Below are 23,775 nucleotides of genomic sequence, written 5' to 3'. Positions count from 1 at the left end.
CAACGGTTGTGTGTGGACTATCGAAAGGTGAATGCAGTTACAAGAACGGACTCTTATCCTGTCCCACCATTGAAGGATTGCATGGAGAAAGTGGGACAATCGTGCTTTTATTTCCAACTTCCAGGCACGAAAAGAACATTTAAAACATCGTATGACTTCAGGTGGCGGATTTGGTGATGAACCTAGACGAAAGTGAATTTGGAGAAGCCCGAATCACTTTCCTTGCAGAGTTTCCGATATCCTCAAGACAAAGCTGTGCAAAAGTTTTGTGGCGTGATTACTCCACTGATGGACTTGGTAAAGAAACCTAAAAAATTTCAATGGACAGCGGACTTTCAACAGGCATTTGACTGCCTGAAAGCTGTGATCACCAATGTTCCTGTATTGGAGGATTGCAAGGGACTCTGTGGTCAGATTGAACTAAAGTATCTGATTCTAAAGAGAAATGCCAAGGAGTAGAGGAATGGATGGATCGTGCAGAGACTTTGTTCAAAGAGACTGTCAATCGAGAAGGATTTCGGTTGGAGGAAGAAGAACAAAGAAAAATGGACTACATTATGATACCTGCTTGCATGTGTTTTTTTTTTAAATGAAAAGGTATATTTACTGTGTACATTTCTTAGTGGATGGTGCAAAAGTGAAAAATGAAACCATCTTGAAGTTGATGGTTTTTTTTTTTTCTTGGGGGGGAGGTGTCATGTGAGAGTACCTTTAAGAACAGGATGTTTAAGCAATGTATCTTTAAGAAAACTGATGTCATAGAGTGGGTGGAGCTCAGCCTAGTTCAGCCAGTTTGAGGTTTCAGTTTAGTTTTGCAGTTTGGAGGAACAGAGCTGGGTGTGTGTCTGTGTTTTGCTGTGATGTCTGACATAAAAGACCATCTCTGGATCATTTGGGTGATTTAAACTTATTATAGTGAAGCCTTTAACCTGATGTGATTTTGTTTAAAGGTGTTAAGTCGCTTGGAAGTTTGAAGGAATATTTTAAGGAGTTATTTACTGTTGCAATATTTTCTGAGTTATCTTGAAGTAAGGGGTGTTAAGAGATCCAATTTTTATCTCAGATGTTCAGTCGAGTTCATGGAATAAACAGTGTTTTGTGTTTAAAAACCCACTTGTCCATAATTGTAATCCCACACCTAGGGAACAAGCCGTGTGCTAGGAAAAGCAACAAATCCATTAAAGGGAGAGGTTGGTTGAACTCCATGATACATTTTGAGGTTCTGAAAACGCCTCGCCCATAACAATAGGAAGTGGAGAGAAGTGGGGCTGGTTAAGTTGTGGGATCTGTACCTGAAAGACGGGTTTGCCAGTATAGAGGAACTGAAAGAGAGCGTAGAGCTCCTGAGAAGAAGTGAGTTTATGTACTTGTAAGTAAGGAACTTCTCATGAAAGGTTTGGAAAGAGTTCCTCCGGTATGCCCTGTTGGAGCGTTTGCTGCTTCCCGAAGTGGAGGGCAGGATTGGAGACATATATGGGTGGCTGGGAGAGCTGGGAGGTGAGCAGGTGTTAAATAAGTTAAGAGCCCATGGTGTTAAGGGTAAGATCCTGGCATGGATAGAAGATTGGCTGACTGACAGAAGGCAGAGAATGGGGATAAAGGGGTCTTTTTCAGGATGGCAAACGATGACTAGTGGTGTGCCTCGGGGGGTCGGTGTTGGGGTCATAATTTTTCACAATATACATTAACGATCTGGAAGAAGGAACTGAAGTCACTGTTGCTGAGTTTGCAGATGATACAAAGATGTGTAGAGGGACAGGTAGTATTGAGGAAGCAGAGGGGCTGCAGAAGAACGTAGACCGGCTAGGAGAGTGGGCAATGAAATGGCAGATAGAAGACAATGTGGAAAAGTGTGAGGTTATGTCATATGAGGAGACATTGGGTTGATTGGGCTGTGGAGGCCAAGTCACTGAATACATTTAAGGAGTAATTAGATTTCTAGACTCTAAAAGCAGCAAGGGGTATGGGTAGAGTGCTGGAGTTTCGTATTACGAGTTTCGTATTACGATAGAGTATTAGCCGTGATAATATTGAATGGTGAAGCAGACACAAAGGGCTGAATAGCCTATTCCTCTCATGTTATCTGTGTTTCTCATATGACCATGGCTGATGTTCTAACTCAGCTGCACTGTCCCACACTACCTCCATTTTGTTAATTCCCTTAGTGCCCCAAAAATCTAATATAGCAGTGAATTTCAAAAGTACTTAATTGGTTGTCAAGCATGTTGGGCCATCCTGGGACGTTGGTGCTATATAAATGCAGCATTCTTTCCCCCTCCAATTTGGAGGAGAGTTTTTTATAGTTTGAACCGAAAAGTAGTTTCAGTGCATCATAAAGTGCTTCTAATTTGCTCCACTATATTCTGAATGGAGTGAATTTTGTACATTTTTATTGCCATTCAAGTACAGTTGTATATTTTCTTCAACAAATTCAATGTTTCCTGTTGCCATATTTTGCACTGCTAATGAGATTGTCACAAACTGCTTTGCAGAATTAAAAAACAAAGTTCAAACAGAATTTTTGTTGCTTTCTGATCACCCTTGCCCATGGTGTCAGCTGTGGCACCCTCAGCTGGGAGTCCGGAGGCCTTGGTGCAACTCAAAGACTCGAGCATATAATCACAACTTGCATATTTGTTCAATATTCATTTAGAGCTTCACTGTGGGTAATGCTGTTTTTGGGATGGAATGTTCCACCTCTTTGGTAAATGTGGAAGGTCCCATCGCACTGTTTCAAAGAGGAACATGGGATGGTGCCCTAGTCAATATTTATCCCTCTGCAGATTCGGTGGGCTGAATGGCCTCCTGCACTGTATGTCCTATGTTCATAGTCCACTCAAAGAACAAAGAACAAAGAAATGTACAGCACAGGAACAGGTCCTTCGGCCCTCCAAGCCCGTGCCGACCATGCTGCCCGACTAAACTACAATCTTCTACACTTCCTGGGTCCGTATCCTTCTATTCCCATCCTATTCATATATTTGTCAAGATGCCCCTTAAATGTCCCTATCGTCCCTGCTTCCACCACCACCTCCGGTAGCGAGTTCCAGGCACCCACTACCCTCTGCGTAAAAAACTTGCCTCGTACATCTACTCTAAACCTTGCCCCTCTCACCTTAAACCTGTGCCCCCTAGTAATTGACCCCTCTACCCTGGGGAAAAGCCTCTGACTATCCACTCTGTCTATGCCCCTCAATTTTGTATACCTCTATCAGGTCTCCCCTCAACCTCCTTCGTTCCAGTGAGAACAAACCGAGTTTATTCAACCGCTCCTCATAGCTAATGCCCTCCATACCAGGCACCATTCTGGTAAATCTCTTCTGCACCCTCTCTAAAGCCTCCACATCCTTCTGGTCGTGTGGCGACCAGAATTGAACAGTATACTCCAAGTGTGGCCTAACTAAGGTTCTATACAGCTGCAACATGACTTGCCAATTCTTATACTCAATGCCCCGGCCAATGAAGGCAAGCATGCCGTATGCCTTCTTGACTACCTTCTCCACCTGTGTTGCCCCTTTCAATGACCTGTGGACCTGTACTCCTAGATCTCTTTGACTTTCAATACTCTTGAGGGTTCTACCATTCACTGTATATTCCCGACCTGCATTAGACCTTCCAAAATGCATTACCTCACATTTGTCCGGATTAAACTCCATCTGCCATCTCTCCGCCCAAGTCGCCAGACAATCTAAATCCTGCTGTATCCTCCGACAGTCCTCATTGTTATCCGCAATTCCACCAACCTTTGTGTCGTCTGCAAACTTACTAATCAGACCAGTTACATTTTCCTCCAAATCATTTATATATACTACAAAGAGCAAAGGTCCCAGCACTGATCCCTGTGGAACACCACTGGTCACAGCCCTCCAATTAGAAAAGCATCCCTCCATTGCTACTCTCTGCCTTCTATGGCCTAGCCAGTTCTGTATCCACCTTGCCAGCTCACCCCTGATCCCGTGTGACTTCACCTTTTGTAATAGTCTACCATGAAGGACCTTGTCAAAGGCCTTACTGAAGTCCATATAGACAACATCTACTGCCCTACCTGCATCAATCATCTTAGTGACCTCCTCGAAAAACTCTATCAAGTTAGTGAGACATGACCTCCCCTTCACAAAACCGTGCTGCCTCTCACTAATACGTCCATTTGCTTCCAAATGGGAGTAGATCCTGTCTCGAAGAATTCTCTCCGGTAATTTCCCTACCTCACTCATCCTAGGAATCAATGAACATGATCGGTGGCATAATAGGTGGATATGGGGCTGGATTCTCCCTTCCTGAGTCTAAGTGTTGACATAGAACATACAGTTGACATAGAGCCCACTTAATCCCTCACTTCCACCCTATCCCTGTAACCCAAAAACCCCTACTTTTTGGTCACTAAGGGCAATTTATCATGGCCAATCAACCTAACCTGCACGTTTGTGGACTGGGAGGAAACCGGAGCACCCGGAGGAAACCCACGCAGACATGGGGGGGGGGGGGGGGGAAGGTGCAGACTCCGCACAGACAGTGACCCAGCGGGGAATCGAACCTGGGACCCTGGTGCTGTGAAGCCACAGTGCTATCCACTTGTGCTGCTGTGCTATCTTATGAGAAATGTTTGGACAGGTTGGGCATGTATCCACTGGAGAATGGAAGACGGTAATCTTATTGCAGCATTCCCATACTTTCCCGACCATGGAACTGTTTTGACCTCTCAAGATTACGATGCTCAATTGTTTTTGCGCAATAAAAAGAATTACAGATATATTATAATTAGGAAATACTGTTATTCAACAAAATACTTAAGTCTTCCCTTTTTGTCATTTTAAATGGGAGGTGTGATGATGCTTCTTTTGCTCAGGAATTCATTTAGAGCACGATTCTCCCAAAATATTTCTAAGTTCATTTGTGGCGGTTTTTCAGGGAGTTCCCCACCTCTATTCAATTACATTTTAGTCACTTCTTTGGGCCCTGGGAGTTTCTCACCGGTTTAACCTATACATGGGATTTTTGTTTAACACTGGAGAGTTGAACTCCAAGATCGGGCCATCATTTTGAAAGGGTGCCCCGATCTCCAAGTGAACTTCTGGCCTGTCACCCCCCCAACACACACACATGGGCACTGCCCCACACCCTCCAAGTGAGGACCCCTCGCTATGGGGTCCCTAGGAGCCCCCCTTCAGCCCCACCCCCAAGCTCCCTGACAGCATCCCCTCCATTCCAGGACAGGACCCCAGCTGTCACGCCCCCCCAACCTCCTGTAGGCCGCTACTTACCTGCCCTGCACACCCACAACCTTCAAACCCCCCACCCACCCTCCTTTCATGGGCATGGCCCCCCTCGGGCACTGATCCTTGGCAGTGCCAGGGTGGCAGTGTCCAGGTGCCCACAATCCAGGAGGAGGGCCAGGGAGCCACCATGCACTATCCCTGGCCACCCAGGGGTCACGAATAGCCCGGGCGACCTACCGGGTGCCGTCCGCCTGGTCCATGTTCTTGTATCACTGGGGAGGGTGAGAATTGAGTGAGGCTGGTGTATCCCGGGTGAGCAGGTCTTAAGTAGTTTAAAGATCTACTTCCGGGAGTGCCGTTTGGTCACTCCCCTTTTGTGCGGAGTTCCGAAACTCCCGGCATTCTCCGGCTGCATTGTGCTCTTGCACAAAATAAACGTGGGCAGAGAACCTTGCCCTTGGTATCAAGAATGCTACTGGAGAGCTGGATTTGCACGACGGGCAGGTGTGCGTGGGCGGGCGGAGGCACGTACACACACGCACAAGCATATGTTCACTACACGTAGCACAGGAGGAGACACGTGCATTAGTGGGCACATTGACATTCTTGCTCCCCCCTCCCATTCTCGCTCTCCCACTCTCTCTCTCTTGCTCTTCCCCACTCTCCCTCGCCAGCCCCCACTCTCGCACGCTCGTTTGCCCCCTCTCCATCACTCTCTTGGTGGAATTCATCATTGTCTGGCACTTGTGTGGCGTGAATGTTACTTGCCAATTAACCAGCTCAAGTCTGAATGCTGTCCAGGTTGCGCTGCAGATGGACGCTTCAGTAATGGTAAAATCCACTGTTGGACAACATTTGGATAACTTTACCTATATAAATAATAATGATTGCACATCAAAAACTCCATGACTTGCAAAGAACACTGACATTCTTGCCCTTCTGTCTCTCTCTCTGTCTCTCTCTCTGTCTCTCTGTGTCTCTCTCTCTCTCTCTCTCTCTCTCTCTCTCCTCCCCCCCCCCCCCCCCCCCCCCCCGGTCAGTGGGAAGATTAGTTATACTATTTATGTATTGGTAATCTGATCAGATCAGCTCAGTTGAGACTGTCAACAGTTTGATATTCCATTTGATCAGATTATCTGCATCCATTTTATATTCAGGCAGGAGATGAGAAGCCATCGAAGTAAATCGTCTACAACTGATCATGTTTTATATAGTTTGGGCAAAACCAACCACAAAAGCTGAGTTTGTAAGGAATAAAACAAGCAATGATTCTTCTTCGCCGATCACTTCTAATGAGTATAAGAAACTCCGTGTTACTGGTCATGGGTTCTGTAGGTTTTTGCATGGCTGATGAGCCCGATCCTAGAGCTGCAACTTCAACCACACACTTTGCAGGCGTTTCCGGGAGATGGGATCAGTCCTTGGGACTCCGGATCGCTGATATTCCTTTCTCAGGCTCCTTTTCCGGCCTCCCCTTGCTTATGGGTATTCTTGTAGAATTGTGCCCCTTCAATCAGGAGGTCCCTCCAAGTCGGTTTCTTCTGGGCAAGGGTCTCTCAGGCCTTGATATCTATGTTGCACTTCTTGAGGTAAGCCTTCAGGGAGTCTTTGAAGCACTTCCATTGTCCTCCTCTTGTTTGGAGTGTTCCTTGAGCTGGTCGAACATTTGCTTTGAAAGTCGGGACTCTTGACATCCGAAACACATGGTCAGCCCAGCGGAGTTGGTTTTGGATGATCTTGGCCTCGATGCTGGTGCTCCTGGCTCCTTCCAGGGCACTGACTTTAGCATGCCTGTCCCCTCAGTTGCTGTGGAGAGTCCATTTCAGACGGCATGGATGGGAGGACAACAGTCTTGTACACGAGAATCTCGGTGTCAGCACGGATGGCACGATCGGCAAAGACTCTGGTCCTTAGGCATCTGAAGGAGGTACTCGTGGATTGGATATGATTTTAGATCTCCTCATCGATGTCAGCCTTAGAGGAGAGGTGGCTCTGCAGGTTTGAGAAATGTTCCACGTTTGGTAGGGTTTCTCCATTGATTTTGAAGGAGGAAGAGAGTGGGTCTTGCCCTGGGGCGGGTTGATAAAGAACTTGCATCTTCTTGAGGTTGAGGCTAAGACCAATTATTTTGTATGCGTCCATGAAGGTTTCGAGCATGGCTATGCGATTCTCTTCTGAGAGAGTGGTGATGTCATCTACATACTGAAGTTCCACGAGCGATGTCCGTGTCGTTTTCTTCTTGGATTTCAACCAGTTCCACGGTTTGGACGAAATCTACTGGGAGAAGGCGGCTAGCGAGGATTTGGGCAATGATCTTCCAATCGTTGGAGATTAGGGGGATTCTTTGGTAGTTCTTTGACAGTCCACTTTGTCTCCTTTCTTGAATATGATGGCGATTAAGGCATCCCTAAGGTTGGCAGGAATTTCTTCTCTGTCCCAGATTTTTAGGAGCAGCTGATGGAGATGATGGGTGATCTCTCCTCCTCCCAAGTTTGAAAAGCTTTGCTGGGATCCCGTGCACTCTTCGTGTGTTTAATAGCGGCTTCGACTTCGCCCACGCTTGGTGGGAGTCCAAGATCGTCTCTGATGGGGTTTGGGATTTTCGCAACCATGTCCTCATCTATGGTTGTTTCAGGGTTTAGGAGTTCTTCGAAGTGTTCTCTCGATCGAAGGTCGATGTTTTCTCTGAATCTCGAAGATTCTATCCTTATCCGCACTTGTTATAGGCCTAGGGTATTGAGTCCATATATTGCCTTGGCACTGAAGAGGCCCCGGGTGTCATGTCATGCTTGTCATCGAGGAGTTGCAGCTCCTTGGCTTTCTTCGCCCACCATTGGTTCTTGATTTCTGTAGTTGTTGTCAGTATCTCCGCCTTGGCTGATTGATGAGCTCTTTTCTTTGCTTTTCTGGTTATGTTGTTTTGCCAGGCGCAGAGAGCTTTCCTCTTGTTGATGAGGTCTTGGATAGTTTGGTCGTTCTCGCCAAACCAGGCTTGGTGTTTCCTGGTCTTGTAGCCGATGGTTTCTTCACAGTTTGAGATAATGGCTGTCTTCAGCTTTTTCCAGTTTTCCTCCATTCCATTAGAATGGACACAGCGATTTTGGTGAAGACATTGTTGGACGTTCACTGGCATGGTTGGCTAAGCCGCTCAACGTTGATCTTTCTTCTGAGCTGTTTCTTTATCTTCCGCTGCTTCTGGTGGAGTTTGGTGGACATAGAGAAGTAGATGAGCTGGTGGCCTGTCCAGCAGTCATCTGCACTAGTCATCGCTTTGGTGATGAGGGCATCGTTTGGGTCTCTGCATCAGACGATGATGAAGTTGATTATGTGTCAGTGCTTTGATCGTGGATATCTCCAGGAAGTCTTTAACTTGTCTATTTGGCGGAACAGTGTGTTGGTGATGACAAGCCAACAACCGTGTTTTATATAGTACATTGTATAAGCTACGAAAAGCAAAACACGCACAAAGCTGAATTTGAAAAGAATAAAACGAGCAATGATTATACAGATGTTTAAAGATGATGGGAGCAACCTGGGACTACTGAATGTGTCTCATATTGGCATAGCTGTAAGAATATACTTGTATAGGATTCGCTGGCTTTGAAAGCAGACCAAGGTAGGCCAGCAGCACGGTTCAATTCCCGTACCAGCCTCCCCGAACAGGCACCGGAATGTGGCGACTAGGAGCTTTTCACAGTAACTTCATTTGAAGATTATTTGTGACGATAAGCGATTTTCATTTCATTTCATTTCATATTATCATTCTACCTTAATTAAAGTAGATTTAAAAGTCAAACCAAGTTAGCACTGAATAGAATCCAAAAATACTGGAGATACAAATTAAATCCATACTTGTGTGAATTTAAACACAGCATTCAACTTTTCTTTTTATTTAAAAAAAAGTCTCGGAGTAAACAGGATGGTATGTGCTCCCTGAGATCATAAGAAAAGTGAGAAAAGGCCATCTAGCCTCACTGTTAACTCCCCAACCCCATCTCTCCCAACATCTGACAAAGTTGCAACCGAATACACAATCCCTTCACTCTTGGAGTTCACGGTTACCCGGTAGGGGTAAGCAAAGAGGGGAGAGAAAATTTGTATTGAAGTAAAATGGAAGAGTCATCGAATGACAGAATCCCTGTCACAATTAATTGAATGGTACGTCATATTCCGATTGGTGGTGAAGGTACCACTACTCTTTGATTAGATGCAAGTATTTCACTGGATGTCAACCTAATCCTCAGTGAAGCTCTCTTACGCTTGCTGTCTGCACTGCTGTTCCAACCCACTGGCCGGGATTCTCTGAAATCACAGCCAAGTGTTGATGCCGGAGTCAAAACCGGCGCGAGCGATGCCGGCGTCAACGAGACTCCAGGCCCAGGCATTCGCCCCTTCTTCAGGGGCTAGTGCGGCACCGGAGTGCTGTGCGCCCAAAAGCCAGCGCGGGTCCGCGCATGCGCGCCACGGCCGACGTGGGTCCGCGCATGTTTGTCAGCTGCTGTCAACGCGCCGTCCCCCCCCCCCCCCCGGGCAATATGGCAGAGCCCTACAGGGGCCAGGCCCGTCGAGCGCGGAGAGACGCCCGTGGGGGGGGGGGGGGGGGGAGGGCTTTCAACGGCCCCCAACCGGCTCGGCGTCCAGCGCGATTTTTGCTGGTTTTCTGGTCGCCGGAGAATTGGTGGTCCGGCTTCGGAGTGGCCATAGGAGAATCCCGGCCATTATGTTTGGACACTGGAAATACTACCACTAAGCCTAGTCACACTCCATGGCATTATGGGTATACGATTTCATTATCTATAAATTAGGCACCTTAAAATATTAAATCACAAGAACGTTTAATACTGCCCTTCAAGCCTCTGCTGGCTCTGAACTTTTCATTCATTTGCTTATTCCTTTGAAAAGCTATTATGAATTCTGCTTCATGATACTGCCTGAATAGCATTACCTTTTATTAATATGTAAAAGTCATCTTAATTTCTTCTGTCAGCTCCTTTGTGCTGATCTTTAAGTCTCTGCTCACACCAACCAGTGAAAATAGTTTTTCATAATTACTTCATCAAAGCCTTAACCTTCAATGCCCTAGTGAAAAGAGTTCAACTTCTCAAGTGTGTTCTAAGCCCCTTATAACAATGTTGCTGAAGCCTCTTATCTCGAGCATCATTTTCACTAAATCTCTTTACCCGCTGCAGCATCCTTCATGAAGGGCACCCCGAACTGAACATGCTTCTCCATCTGTCATCTTGTGATTTGTACAGTGATTCAGGGTTGTTTTTCTGCATTTCCTGTGATTTGAATGAAGTGGTTGTATTACCAGATAAAAGAGGGTTCAGTTAGCTCAGTTGGCTGGCCGGCTGGTTTGTGATGCAGAATGACGGCAACAGCGTGGGTTCAATTCTCGGACCGGCTGAGGTTATTCATCAAGGCTCCTCACCTGAGATGTGGTGACCCTGAGGTAAAATCACCACCAGTCAGCTCACAAAGGGGAGAGCAGCCTCTGGGACAATGGTGACATTTACATTTTATTGTCAGACACAATTTAGAATTGAAGAGACTATACATGAATATACAATCATTCCTTTCATTCAGATTTGTGAAATGTAAGATCTGATTTCTTTAAATAAACACCCCTTGCCTCAGTTAATTTGCTGATATCATCCACAGTCTATGCCCATATGCAGCGAGACCTGGACAACATTTTAGGCTTGGACTGATGAGGGAAAATATCATTTGTGCCACACAAGTGTCAGGCAATGACCATCTCCAACAACACGCCGAAACACGCACGAACAGACTCAAAAACAGCTTCTTCCCCACTGTTACCAGACTCCTAAATGACCCTCTTATGGACTGACCTCATTAACACCTACACCCTGTATGCTTCATCCGATGCCAGTGCTTGTGTAGTTACATTGTATACCTTGTATTGCCCTATTATGTATTTTCTTTTATTCCCTTTTCTTCTCATGTACTTAATGATCTGTTGAGCTGCTCGCAGAAAAATACTTTTCACTGTACCTCGGTACACGTGACAATAAACTAATCCAATCCAAGAGAGAATATAATCCCCTTCCCTTAATGCTCAATAGCATTACCATCACCGAATCCCTCACTATCAATGGTTGCTATTGATCAGAAACAGAACTGGACTAGCCATATTAATACTGTGGTTACAAGAGCAGGTCAAAGGATTGGAATTCTGTAGCGAGTAACTCATCACCTGACTCTCTGAAGCCTGCCACCATCTATAACATATAAGTCAGGAGTGTGATGGAATATTCTCTACTTGCCTGAACAGTGCAACTCCAACAGCACTCGAGAAGCTTGACACCATCCAGGATGAACGAGGCCACTGACTGGCATCCCGTCAACCACCTTAAGCATTCAATCCTCCTATGACTGTTGCACAGTGGCAGCCGTGTATGCCATCTACAAGATGCACTGCATCAACTCACTAAAGCTCCTTTGGAAGCACCTTGGGAACACTACCACCAAGGAGGTGGTGGCCTAATGGTATTGTCACCCAGGATAATGCTCTGGGGCCCCGGGTTCGAATCCCAGCAGATGGTGAAATTTGAATTCAATAAAAATCTGGAATTAAAAGTCTCATGGTGACTGTGGTGATATGCATCACTGTAAATACACAAGGGGTTAATGTAGATACACTAGGACTGTGTAAACACTAAAGGGAGCACCAGAGACATCATGACACACAGACAATAGGTCAGTAAGATAGGACACAACCAATGGGCAGTCATGACACACCCAGAGGTGACACTACCACAAGGGGGGCTACCCATATAAAAGGACAGGGCACACAGGCTCTTCCTCTTTCCATAGGTGACACTCGGAGACACGAGCAGATCAGGAAGCATCACACCCACCGCATGGATTAGAGCAGACTGGTTAGTTAGGCTGAGTCACTATAGTAAGATTAGCAGGAGAGTCGAACCCAAGTAGGAGAATTGTTAACTGTTCAATAAATGTGTTAAACCTGCTAAACCTATCTCCAAGTCTGAACCTTCCTTTGTCAGATAATGCTCCTTAAACATCTGCCTCTCTGGCATGGTTTACTAGACTACAGGCGTTATATAATTGCAGATTGCTGTTGAAATCTGTGCTGGGAAATTCGGACAACTCATTTGTTATCATTTGAGGACCTTTAAAATTTATTTGGATCACTACTGATCACTTTGATATAAAACTTTAAAGGTCCATATTTGTTGACAAGATCACTTAATGTGCAAGTTCTGATGTATCTACTGATCCAAGGAGTAAACTTGGAACGAGGTCAAAGCCAACGCCTTCAGTTCCAACATAGCATTTAAACGTTTGTGATTGTAAAGCCTATGTTTGATTACAGGGAGGAAGCAAGCTGAGCTGTTTCTTGGCAAGTTTTGTCTTTTCAGAGTTTGCCAAATTATACTATATTCTTAGTATCCTAGACCTTTTTAAAAAAATATGTTTATTAAGAATTTTTTAACAAGAGTTTTCAACCATATAAACAACCCCCGCCCCGGGTTGCTGCTGCTGTCGACCGAACTCCATCTAAAGCTCCGCGAGATAGTCTAGGAACTGTTGCCACTGCCTGGAGAATCCCTGCACAGACCCTCTCAGGGCAAACTTTATCCTTTCCAACCTGAGAAACCCTGCCATATCATTTATCCAGGCTTCCACACTGGGGGGCTTCGCATCTTTCCACACTAACAAGATCCTTCGCCGGGCTACCAGGGACGCAAAGGCCAGAATGCTGGCCTCTTTCGCCTCCTGCACTCCCGGCTCGTCCGCCACTCCAAATAGTGCTAGCCCCCAACTTGGCTTGACCTGGACTTTCACCACCTTAGATACTGTTCTCACAACACCCCTCCAGAACCCATCCAGTGCCGGGCATGACCAAAACATATGGACATGGTTCGCCGGGCTTCCTGAGCACCTCCCACATCTGTCCTCCACCCCAAAGAACCTACTCAGCCTCGCCCCCGTCATATGCGCTCTGTGAACAACCTTAAATTGTATCAGGCTAAGCCTGGCACACGAGGAAGAGGAATTAACCCTATTTAGGGCATCAGCCCATAGACCCTCCTCAATCTCCTCCCCCAGATCCTCTTCCCATTTACCCTTCAGCTCCTCTACCAAAGTCTCCCCCTCTTCTTTCATCTCCTGGTATATCGCCGACACCTTGCCCTCTCCGACCCATACACCCGAAATCACCCTGTCTTGAATCCCCTGTGCCGGGAGCAACGGGAATTCCCTCACCTGCCACCTCACAAATGCCCTCACTTGCATGTACCTGAAGGCATTTCCCGGGGGTAGTCCAAATTTCTCCTCCAGCGCCCCTAAGCTCGCAAACGTCACATCGATGAACAGGTCCCCCATTCTTCTAATCCCTGCCCGATACCAGCTCTGAAACCCCCCGTCCATCCTTCCTGGAACAAACCGATGGTTATCTCTGATCGGGGACCACACCGAGGCTCCCATCGTGCCCCTATGTCGTCTCCACTGCCCCCAGATCTTTAGCGTTGCCGCCACCACCGGACTCGTGGTGTACCTTGTCGGCGAGAGCGGCAGCGGTGCCGTCACCAGCGCCCCCAGGTTCGTTCCTTTGCAGGGCGCCATCTCCAACCTCTTCCATGCCGCCCCCTCTCCCTCCATCATCCACTTACGGATCATCGCCACGTTGGCTGCCCAGTAGTAGCCACCCAGATTCGGCAACACCAGCCCTCCTCTAACTCTACTACGCTCCAGGAACCCCCTCCTTGCCCTCGGGGTCTTGCTCGCCCACACAAGTCCCATAATGCTCCTGCTTACCCTCTTTAAAAAAAGCCTTGGTAATCACAATTGGGAGGCATTGGAATACAAAAAGAAACCTCGGGAGGACCATCATTTTAATCGACTGTACCCTGCCCGCTAGCGAGAGTGGCAACATGTCCCACCTTTTAAAGTCCTCCTCCATCTGTTCCACCACCCGTGTCAAAAAAGTTTGTGCAGTGCCCCCCAGCTCCTAGCTACCTGGATCCCCAAGTATCGAAAGCTCCTATCCGCCCTCCTCAACGGTAGGTCGTCTATCCCTCTTCCCTGATCCCCCAGATGCACCACAAAGAGCTCACTCTTTCCCACTTTGAGCTTATAGCCCGAGAAGTCCCCAAACTCCCTTAGGATCTTCATGACCTCAACCATCCCCTCCACTGGATCCGCCACATACAGCAACAGGTCGTCTGCGTACAGCGACACTCGATGCTCCTCTCCCCCTCGGACCACCCCCCTCCATTTCCCCGACTCCCTTAACACCATGGCCAAAGGTTCAATTGCTAATGCAAACAGCAGAGGGGACAGGGGGCACCCCTGCCTCGTCCCTCGATACAGCCGGAAATACTCCGACCTCCGCCGGTTCGTGACCACACTCGCCACCGGGACTCTATACAGGAGCTTAACCCAACTAATAAACCCTCCCCCGAACCCAAACCTCCTCAACACTTCCCAGAGATACTCCCACTCTACTTGGTCAAAGGCCTTCTCCGCATCCATAGCTGCCACTATCTCCGCCTCTCCCTCCACCGATGGCATCATAATCACATTCAGTAGCCTCCGCACATTGGTATTTAGCTGCCTGCCCTTTACAAATCCCGTCTGGTCCTCGTCAATCACCCCCGGGACACAGTCCTCAATCCTCGTAGCTAACACTTTTGCCAGCAACTTAGCATCTACGTTGAGGAGCGAGATCGGCCTATACGATCCGCATTGCAGTGGGTCCTTATCCCGCTTCAGGATCAAAGAGATCGTCGCCTCCGACATTGTCGGGGGCAGGGTCCCCCTCTCCCTTGTCTCATTGAAAGTCCTTACCAGCAACGGAGCTAACAGATCTACATACTTTCGATAGAACTCCACCGGGAACCCGTCTGGTCCCGGGGCCTTCCCTGCCTGCATGCTCCCCAGTCCTTTAACCAGCTCCTCCACCCCAATTGGCGCCCCCAAACCAGCCACCTCCTGCTCCTCCACCCTCGGGAACCTCAGTTGGTCCAAGAATCGTCGCATCCCCTCTTTTCCCCCTGGGGGCTGGGACCTATACAGCTCCTCGTAGAAGGCCTTGAATGCCTCATTCACTTTCACCGCACTCCGCACTGTAGTTCCCCGTCGATCCTTGACTTCACCTATTTCCCTCTCTGCCATCCTCTTACGGAGCTGATGTGCCAGCATCCGGCTCGCCTTCTCCACATATTCATACATCGCCCCCTGTGCCTTCTTCCACTGTGCCTCTGCCTTCCCTGTGGTCAACAGGTCGAACTCCGTCTGGAGGCTTCGCCTCTCCCTGAGTAGTCCCTCATCAGGGGCCTCTGCATATCTCCTGTTCGCTCTTAAAATCTCCCCCACTAACCTCTCCCTTTCCCTGCCCTCTCTCTTCTCCCTTTGAGCCCTGATGGAGATTAACTCTCCCCTAACCACCGCCTTCAGCGCCTCCCATACTACTCCCACCTGCACCTCCCCATTGTTGTTGGCCTCCAGATACCTTTCGATGCACTCCCGCACACTTCCTCGTCTGCCAACAGTCCCACATCCAACCGCCACAGCGGGCGTTGGTCCCTCTCCTCCCCCAGCTCTTAATTGCACCCAGTGCGGGGCGTGGTCTGAAATGGCTATGGCCGAATACTCCGTCCCCTCCACTTTCGAGATCAATGCCCTGCCCAAAACAACAAAATCTATCCAGGAGTAGGCCTTGTGTACATGGGAGAAAAAAGAGAATTCTCCCGCCAAAGGCCTGGCAAATCTCCACGGATCTACTCCCCCCCCCCCCCCCCAATCTGGTCCATAAACCCCCTGAGCATCTTGGCCGCAGCCGGCCTCTTTTCGGCCCTGGATCTGGAGCGATCCAGTGCTGGGTCCAACACCGTATTGAAGTCCCCACCCATTATCAAACTTCCTTCCTCAAAGTCCGGAATACGCCCCAACATATGTTTCATGAATCCAGCGTCGTCCCAATTCGGGGCGTATACATTTACCAATACCACCCCCGTCCCCTGCAACCTACCACTCACCATCACGTATCGGCCTCCGTTGTCCACCACTATGTTCTTGGCCTCAAACGACACCCGCTTCCCCACCAGTATTGCCACGCCTCTATTCTTCGCATCCAGACCCGAATGGAACACCTGTCCTATCCATCCCTTTCTTAACCTGACCTGATCTGCCACCTTCAGATGTGTCTCCTGAAGCATGACCACGCCTGCCTTTAGTCCCTTTAAGTGCGCGAACACTCGGGCCCTCTTAACTGGCCCATTTAGGGCTCTCTAGGGCTCTCGCATGCCACGTGATCAGCCGGATTGGGGGGCTACCCTCCCGCCGACTAGCCATCTCCTATTTTAGGCCTGTCCCGTGCCCGCGTTTCCCGCACCCTCCAGTCCCCCAGGCGGGGAACCCCCGCCCCGACCACCTCTTCCATTTTCAGTTCCCCCTCGGCCATTGCAGCAGCAACCCTATTGTCTCCCCCCGCTCCAGATCCAAATCTAGCTCGTTTGTTCCCCCCATAATACTTCCGTAAGTCAGCTGACCCCGGCTTCCCCGCCTTCCCGTTGACCCCCCCCCCCCGTGTGGAAATCCCTCCTCCTCCTTGCGCTCCTCCATCCCCCCCCTCCCCCGCGCTTTCCTAAGCCAGCCCTGCCCCCTGTGGCGCAGCTCCTGTTGCGGCCTTATCCTAATTCCCCCATCCCCGAGTCTCACCTCCCTCCAGCACCGGCGCCCACATTCCCCACAGTCTCCCCATCAAATCTCTTCTCCCATCCCCATCCATCGTCCCACCCGTGAAACATTCTTTACCCATATTTACAACCCTCTATACAGTCAACATCTCCCCCACTACCACAGCCCCTCAGTTTGAGTCCAATTTTTCCGTTTGGATAAAGGTCCAAGCCTCTTCTGGCATTTCAAAATAGTGGTGTCGGTCCTGGTACGTGACCCACAGTCGCGCAGGCTGCAGCATTCCGAATCTCACCCTCTTTTTATGCAGCACCGCCTTGGCCCGATTGAAGCCAGCTCTCCTCTTTGCCACCTCCGCGCTCCAATCCTGGTAGACTCGGATCACCGCATTCTCCCATCTACTGCTCCGCTCCTTCTTGGCCCATCTCAGGACACTCTCTATGTCTGCGAATCGATGGATCCTCGCCACTATCGCTCTTGGCGGCTCACCAGCCTTGGGTCTCCTCGCCAGGACCCGGTGAGCCACTTCTAGCTCCAGGGGGCTCGGAGAGACCTCCGCACCCATCAGCGAATGGAGCATCGTGCTCACATACGCCCCAGCATCAGCCCCCTCCACTCCTTCGGGGAGACCCAGAATCTGGAGATTCTTCCTCCGCGATCTGTTCTCCAGGACTTCGAATCTCTCGGCCCACCGCTTGTGCGGCGCCTCGTGCACCTCCATCTTCACCGCCAGGCCCAAGATCTTGTCCTCGTTCTCATTAGTTTTTTCCTTCACCTCTCTGAGCTCTATCGCCTGGGCCTTCTGGGTCTCCTTCAGCCCCTCGATCGCTGTCAGCATTGGCGCCAGCACCTCCTTTTTAAGCTCCTCCACGCAGCGCCTGAGAAACTCCTGATGGTCCGGCCCCCATGCTGCGCGATCTCCGCCCTCCGCCATCTTGTTTTCTCCCCCTCGTTTCTGCCGCTGCTCCAAAGCCTCTTTTTTTTTTTTGTCCCCCCACTGCTAGTCCCCTCCATACACGACGGAAGGGGGACCTTACTTCACCTTCCCACACGGGATTAGATCAAAAAAGTTCCGTTGGGGCTCCTCCGGAGAGCCCAAAAGTCCGTTCTAGCGGGAGCTGCCGAAATGTGCGGCTTGGCTCCGCATCGCCGCAACCGGAAGTCCCGTATCCTAGACCTTTTAACTAAGGCCTGGATGTGGATTCGTCGCAGCAAGGTAGATACGTCAATTTGTATTCTCCTGCACCATACAGTAAGATTAATCCTGATCCTCCCCATTATTAAGGACACAATTTTATTCGAAAATGAGCCTACCATGAGTACCAAGTGCAAGATAGTTGCAAGGCAAGAGAACTACACAGTGTCTTGGGGTTGAGTGACTCTCTCCTTGATATACCCTTGATCTCTCTATATTACTTCATTTCACAGGGTTCAGTTTGTGTTCCTCTTGATACCAAAGAAAGCCGGCAGTAATTGAGCTTTTTGAGCTTGTTTCACCATGGTAAAATTGTTCTTTTCCTTTTGTTTAACAGGTTGATATGCAGAAACCCAGTGCATTGGATGTTGATAGACTCCAAAGACAAATCATCATTGCAGACTGTCAAGTCTATCTTGCTGTACTTTCCTTTGTGAAGCAGGAGCTCTCTGGTATGTTGTGAGTTCAGGTGAACATTTTTATTTTAATGTTTCTGTGTTGAAAATGACTTTATATTTATAATAATTCTCACCAGTGTGTTTGAAAGGAAAGATTTGAGCCTTTTTCGCCTATATTCAGTATTCCTTTTCAATACTTTTTATATTGCTGCCTTGCACTCAGCTCCTTGGTGTACTGTTGACCAGTTTGTTTGAGGTATACACGTATATAGTTTGTGAATCTGTTTATAGGCACATATAGATTGGCATTGGCGAAAAGAAGTAGTTTAGACCGCACTCAGTTACTCTTTCACAGGGCTCCTGTGGTTTTTACCCTGCTTTTTGGTGTATTTAATTAATTTAGTTAACGTTGCCACAGTTGCAGGGGTTTAAAAGAAAGTGTTGCTTCTCAAATGTTGACAAATGTTTTTTTTTTCTCTCCTCCCAAATTAAAGCATATATTAAAGGTGGGTGGATCCTCCGAAAAGCATGGAAAATTTACAATAAGTGTTATGCTGAAATTGATGCTCTACAGATGATGCATCAAAAGAGGTCTCAGGAATCGCTGACATCTGATCGTGCTAATGATAACCATATTCCTGCTCTAACTCTGCAAGAAGAGTCACTAAGTAGACTGAAAGGTGCTGTCAGCTTTGGCTACGGGCTTTTCCATCTTTGTATATCAATGGTACCTCCTAACCTGCTGAAAATCATCAACTTACTGGGGTTTCCCGGAGACCGTCTGCAAGGATTATCTTCCCTAATGTATGCAAGTGAAAGTAAGGACATGAAGGCTCCATTAGCTACGTGAGTAGGTGTATTAAGACTCTGTTTTGTAAAAATGTTTTATAACTGCACTGATGGCATGACCTATTTGAGTAAATGTACCTCTCGCTGGCATAGCACTTGGAACATATTTCCTGTTTACCTTATGAATGTTAATACAGTGTTTCAGGGGAAAGAACACAATGAATAAAATTGAGACGGCTCAGCTTATTTATCGTCTTTGATATGGTCTGATTTTATGTTGCCGCAAGTAATTCATGTTTGGGAATGCCAATCTTGTTTGGAAAAATGTGCTTTTATATTCTTTCACACGCCACACTTGGGTGGCACAGTGGTTAGCACTGCTGTCTCACAGCCGCCAGTGACCCAGGTTCAACTCCGGCCTTGGGTGACTGTGTCCGTGGGTTCCCTTTGGGTGCTCCAGTTTCCTCCCACAGTCCAAAGATGTGCAGTTTAGGTGTATTGGCCATGATCAATGTGCGAGGTAAGGTAGGGGTAAGTGAGTCTGGATAAAGTACTCTTTTGGAGGGTCAGTACAGACCCAATCGGCTGAATGACCTCCTGCATTCTGTGGATTCTATGGAAACCCCGTTGTTATGGAGTACAGAATGGTTATAACCGTCACATCCTTGCCAGCTCTCTGCAAGAACAACTGAGCGAGTTCAACTCCCCCTTTCCCAGTGGCCTGCAAATGATTTTCTCTGCAGGTGCCGATCCAATTCTCTTGTGAAATCCGTGATTGAATCTGCCTCCACCATGTTCTTGCTCAGTACATTCCAGATCCTAACCACTTGCTGCTTAAAACAGCAAGTTGTCTTTTTTTGTTCTTATGCCAATGACCTTAAATCAATATTCTCTTGTTTTCAACCCCACCGCCAATGAAAACAGTTTGTCTCCATCTACTCTGTCCAGATCCCTCATGATTTTAAACAGCTCCATCAAATGGTCCCTCAACCTTCTCTAAGGAAAATGATCCCAACTTCTCCGATTCATGCATGTAACCGAAATCCCTCATCCACAGAATCATTGTTCTAAATTTTTCTCCACCATCTCTAAAGCCTCACATTCTTCCTATGGTGCACAGAATTGAACATAATATTCCAGTCAAAGCCAAACAAATGTTTTATCATGTCATATCCATGTTGCTATTGTCCGTTTTATTTAGTTGCATCACATCAGCTGCATTACCCTCCCCTCTGTTACCTCATTAAAAAACTCAAATCAAATTAGTTCAATGTGATTTGCCTTCAACGAATTTGTACTAATTTTCCTTAAATGCCCTAACAAAACTGGCTTTATTCCAGAATTTTTTAAAGAAACTACTCCTTGTGAAGGCAGCATGGTAGCACGGTGGTTAGCACAGTTGCTTCACAGCTCCAGGGTCTCAGGTTCGATTCCCGGCTTGGGTCATTGTATGTGCGGAGTCTGCACGTTCTCCCCGTGTCTGCTTGGGTTTCCCCTGAGTGCTCCGGTTTTCTCCCACAATCCAAAGATGTGCAGGTTAGGTTGATTGACCATGCTAGATTACCCTTAGGTTAAGTGGGGTTACTGGGCTTCCGGGTGCGGCGATGACCAGCTAAGTCGCACGTTTCGGCAGCTCCCGGTGGAACGGACTTTTGGGCTCTTAATAAGAGCCCCAACGGCAATTTTAACGGCTAAAAGCACTGTGCGGTAAACCAGAAGGGAATCCCCCCTGGACACGGATGGAAAAAGGAGAGGAAAGTGGCCGGATTGCGGTGTATCCTTTAGAGCAGCGGCAAGGAAGGGCAAGCAAAAGACCAAGATGGCGTCGGAAGGTGGCAGTTTAATATGGGGCCCTGAACAACACGAGTTCTTGAAGCGCTGCGTGGAAGAACTTAAAAAGGAGATGAAGAAGGAGCTGTTGGCCCCGATATTACAGGCGATTGAAGGGCTAAAGGATGAGCAAAAGACCCAGGAGCAGGAGCTTCGGGTCGTGAAGGCAAAGGCTGCCGAGAACGAGGACGATATACAGGGCCTGGTGGTGAGGATGGAGATGCACGAGGCACACCATAAAAGGTGTGTGGAAAGGCTGGAGGTGCTGGAGAATAATGCGAGGAGGAAGAATTTAAGGATTCTTGGTCTTCCCGAGGGTGCAGAGGGGGCGGACGTCGGGGCATATGTGAGCACGATGCTGCACTCGTTAATGGAATCGGAGGCCCCGACGGGTCCGTTGGAGGTGGAGGGAGCCTATCGAGTTATACAACAAAGAACAAAGAAATGTACAGCACAGGAACAGGCCCTTCGGCCCTCCAAGCCCGTGCCGACCATGCTGCCCGACTAAACTACAATCTTCTACACTTCCTGGGTCCGTATCCCTCTATTCCCATCCTATTCATGTATTTGTCAAGATGCCCCTTAAATGTCACTATCGTCCCTGCTTCCACCACCTCCTCCGGTAGCGAGTTCCAGGCACCCACTACCCTCGCGCAAAGACCGAGGGCTGGAGAAATTCCCCGAGCCATAGTGGTGAGATTTCTCCGATATAAGGACAGAGAGATGGTCCTCAGATGGGCAAAGAAAACTCGGAGCAGTAGGTGGGAGAACGCGGTGATCCGCGTATATCAGGATTGGAGTGCGGAGGTGGCGAGAAGGAGGGCGAGCTTTAATCGGGCCAAGGCGGTGCTTCATAAAAGGAAGGTCAAATTTGGAATGCTGCAGCCGGCAAGACTGTGGGTCACACATCAAGGGAAACACCACTACTTTGAAACGGCGGATGAGGCATGGACATTTATTGTCGAAGAGAAATTGGAATAAGTGGGTTATATAAAAAAAAGAACGTTTGAGACAAAGTGGTGGGGCGAATATGGGGGGCGAAGAGGGGGGAAAAAGGGGGGAGAGGAGAGATGATTTTTAAGTTGTTAATCCTGCGACCCGGTAACTTTTCTCTCTTCCCCTTGTTGTGGGGGGAGGGAGGTGGAGGAGCTGGGGGCGTCGGCCATTGGGGGTGGGGCCAAAAAGGCTTTGTTCCTGCGCTATGATAATTATGGCGGGAACAGGGAAGCAGGAAGGAGGGGGCGTCGCACAGTGCGAGCCGAGGTCACGGGGGAAGCCGAGGTCGGCCAGAGTTTGCTGACTTCTGGGAGCAACATGGGGGGTGCAATTACGCTAGTGGGGGATCTAGCGGGGGTGGTGGGGGGGGGGTTAACTGGGTTGCTGCTGCTGGGGAGAAGGGGGAGCTGGTTTGGGGTGGGGTGGGTGGGGCTGGGGGGGGGGCGCCACCTGGGGGGGACACAGCTACGTGGGAAACGGGTGAGGAGCTGGTTAAAAAAAGGGGATGGCTAGTCGACAAAGGGGGGGGGGGGTAAAGAGCCCCCCAACCCGGCTGATCACGTGGAATGTGAGAGGGCTGAACGGGCCGATAAAGAGGGCATCGGTACTTGCACACCTAAAGAAACTTAAGGCAGATGTGGTTATGCTACAGGAGACGCATTTGAAACTGATAGACCAGGTCAGACTACGCAAAGGATGGGTGGGGCAGGTGTTTCATTCGGGGCTAGATGCGAAAAACAGGGGGGTGGCTATACTAGTGGGGAAGCGGGTAATGCTTGAGGCAAAGACCATAGTGGCGGATAGTGGGGGCAGATACGTGATGGTGAGTGGCAAATTACAGGGGGAGGCGGTGGTCTTTGTGAACGTATATGCCCCCGAACTGGGATGATGCCAACTTTATGAGGCGCATGCTAGGACGTATCCCGGACCTAGAGGCGGGGAAGCTGGTAATGGGTGAAAATTTTAACACGGTGCTGGAACCAGGGCTGGACAGATCGAGGTCCAGGACCGGAAGGAGGCCGGCAGCAGCTAGGGTGCTTAAGGACTTTATGGAGCAGATGGGAGGAGTAGACCCCTGGAGATTTAGTAGACCTAGGAGTAAGGAGTTTTCGTTTTTCTCCTATGTCCACAAAGTTTATTCATGGATAGACTTTTTTGTTTTGGGAAGGGCGCTGATCCCGAAGGTGACGGGGACGGAGTATACGGCTATAGCTATTTCGGATCATGCTCCACACTGGGTGGACTTGGAGATAGGGGAGGAAAAAGAACAGCGTCCACCCTGGAGAATGGACATGGGACTATTGGCGGACGAGGGGGTGTGCTTAAGGGTGAGGGGGTGTATTGAAAGGTACTTGGAACTCAATGATAATGGGGAGGTCCAGATGGGAGTGGTCTGGGAGGCGCTGAAGGCAGTGGTTAGAGGGGAGCTGATTTCAATCAGGGCACATAAAGGAAAGCAGGAGGGTAGGGAACTGGAGCGGTTGCTGAAAGAACTTCTGAGGGTGGACAGGCAATATGCGGAGGCACCGGAGGAGGGACTATACAGGAAAAGGCAAAGGCTACATGTAGAATTTGATTTGCTGACTACGGGTAATGCAGAGGCACAGTGGAGGAAGGCACAGGGTGTACAGTACGAATATGGGGAGAAGGCGAGCAGGTTGCTGGC

General features: G+C 48.7%; 1 protein-coding gene across 2 annotated transcripts in view; it reads left to right on the top strand.

Annotated features, from left to right (window-relative positions):
• ttc39c (tetratricopeptide repeat domain 39C) overlaps positions 1–23,775 on the top strand; it is a 163,216-nt gene that overhangs the window by 67,280 nt on the left and 72,161 nt on the right. For both annotated transcript variants that reach the window (XM_072468520.1, XM_072468521.1), the window contains 2 exons: positions 18,434–18,548; positions 18,989–19,340. In XM_072468520.1, the coding sequence (XP_072324621.1) occupies positions 18,434–18,548; positions 18,989–19,340 (467 nt within the window). The remainder of the gene's footprint in view (positions 1–18,433; positions 18,549–18,988; positions 19,341–23,775) is intronic.

Source organism: Scyliorhinus torazame, chromosome 11 (genome assembly GCF_047496885.1).
Source record: "Scyliorhinus torazame isolate Kashiwa2021f chromosome 11, sScyTor2.1, whole genome shotgun sequence".
NCBI lineage: Eukaryota > Metazoa > Chordata > Chondrichthyes > Carcharhiniformes > Scyliorhinidae > Scyliorhinus > Scyliorhinus torazame.
This window is presented reverse-complemented; position numbering and strand designations above follow the sequence as displayed.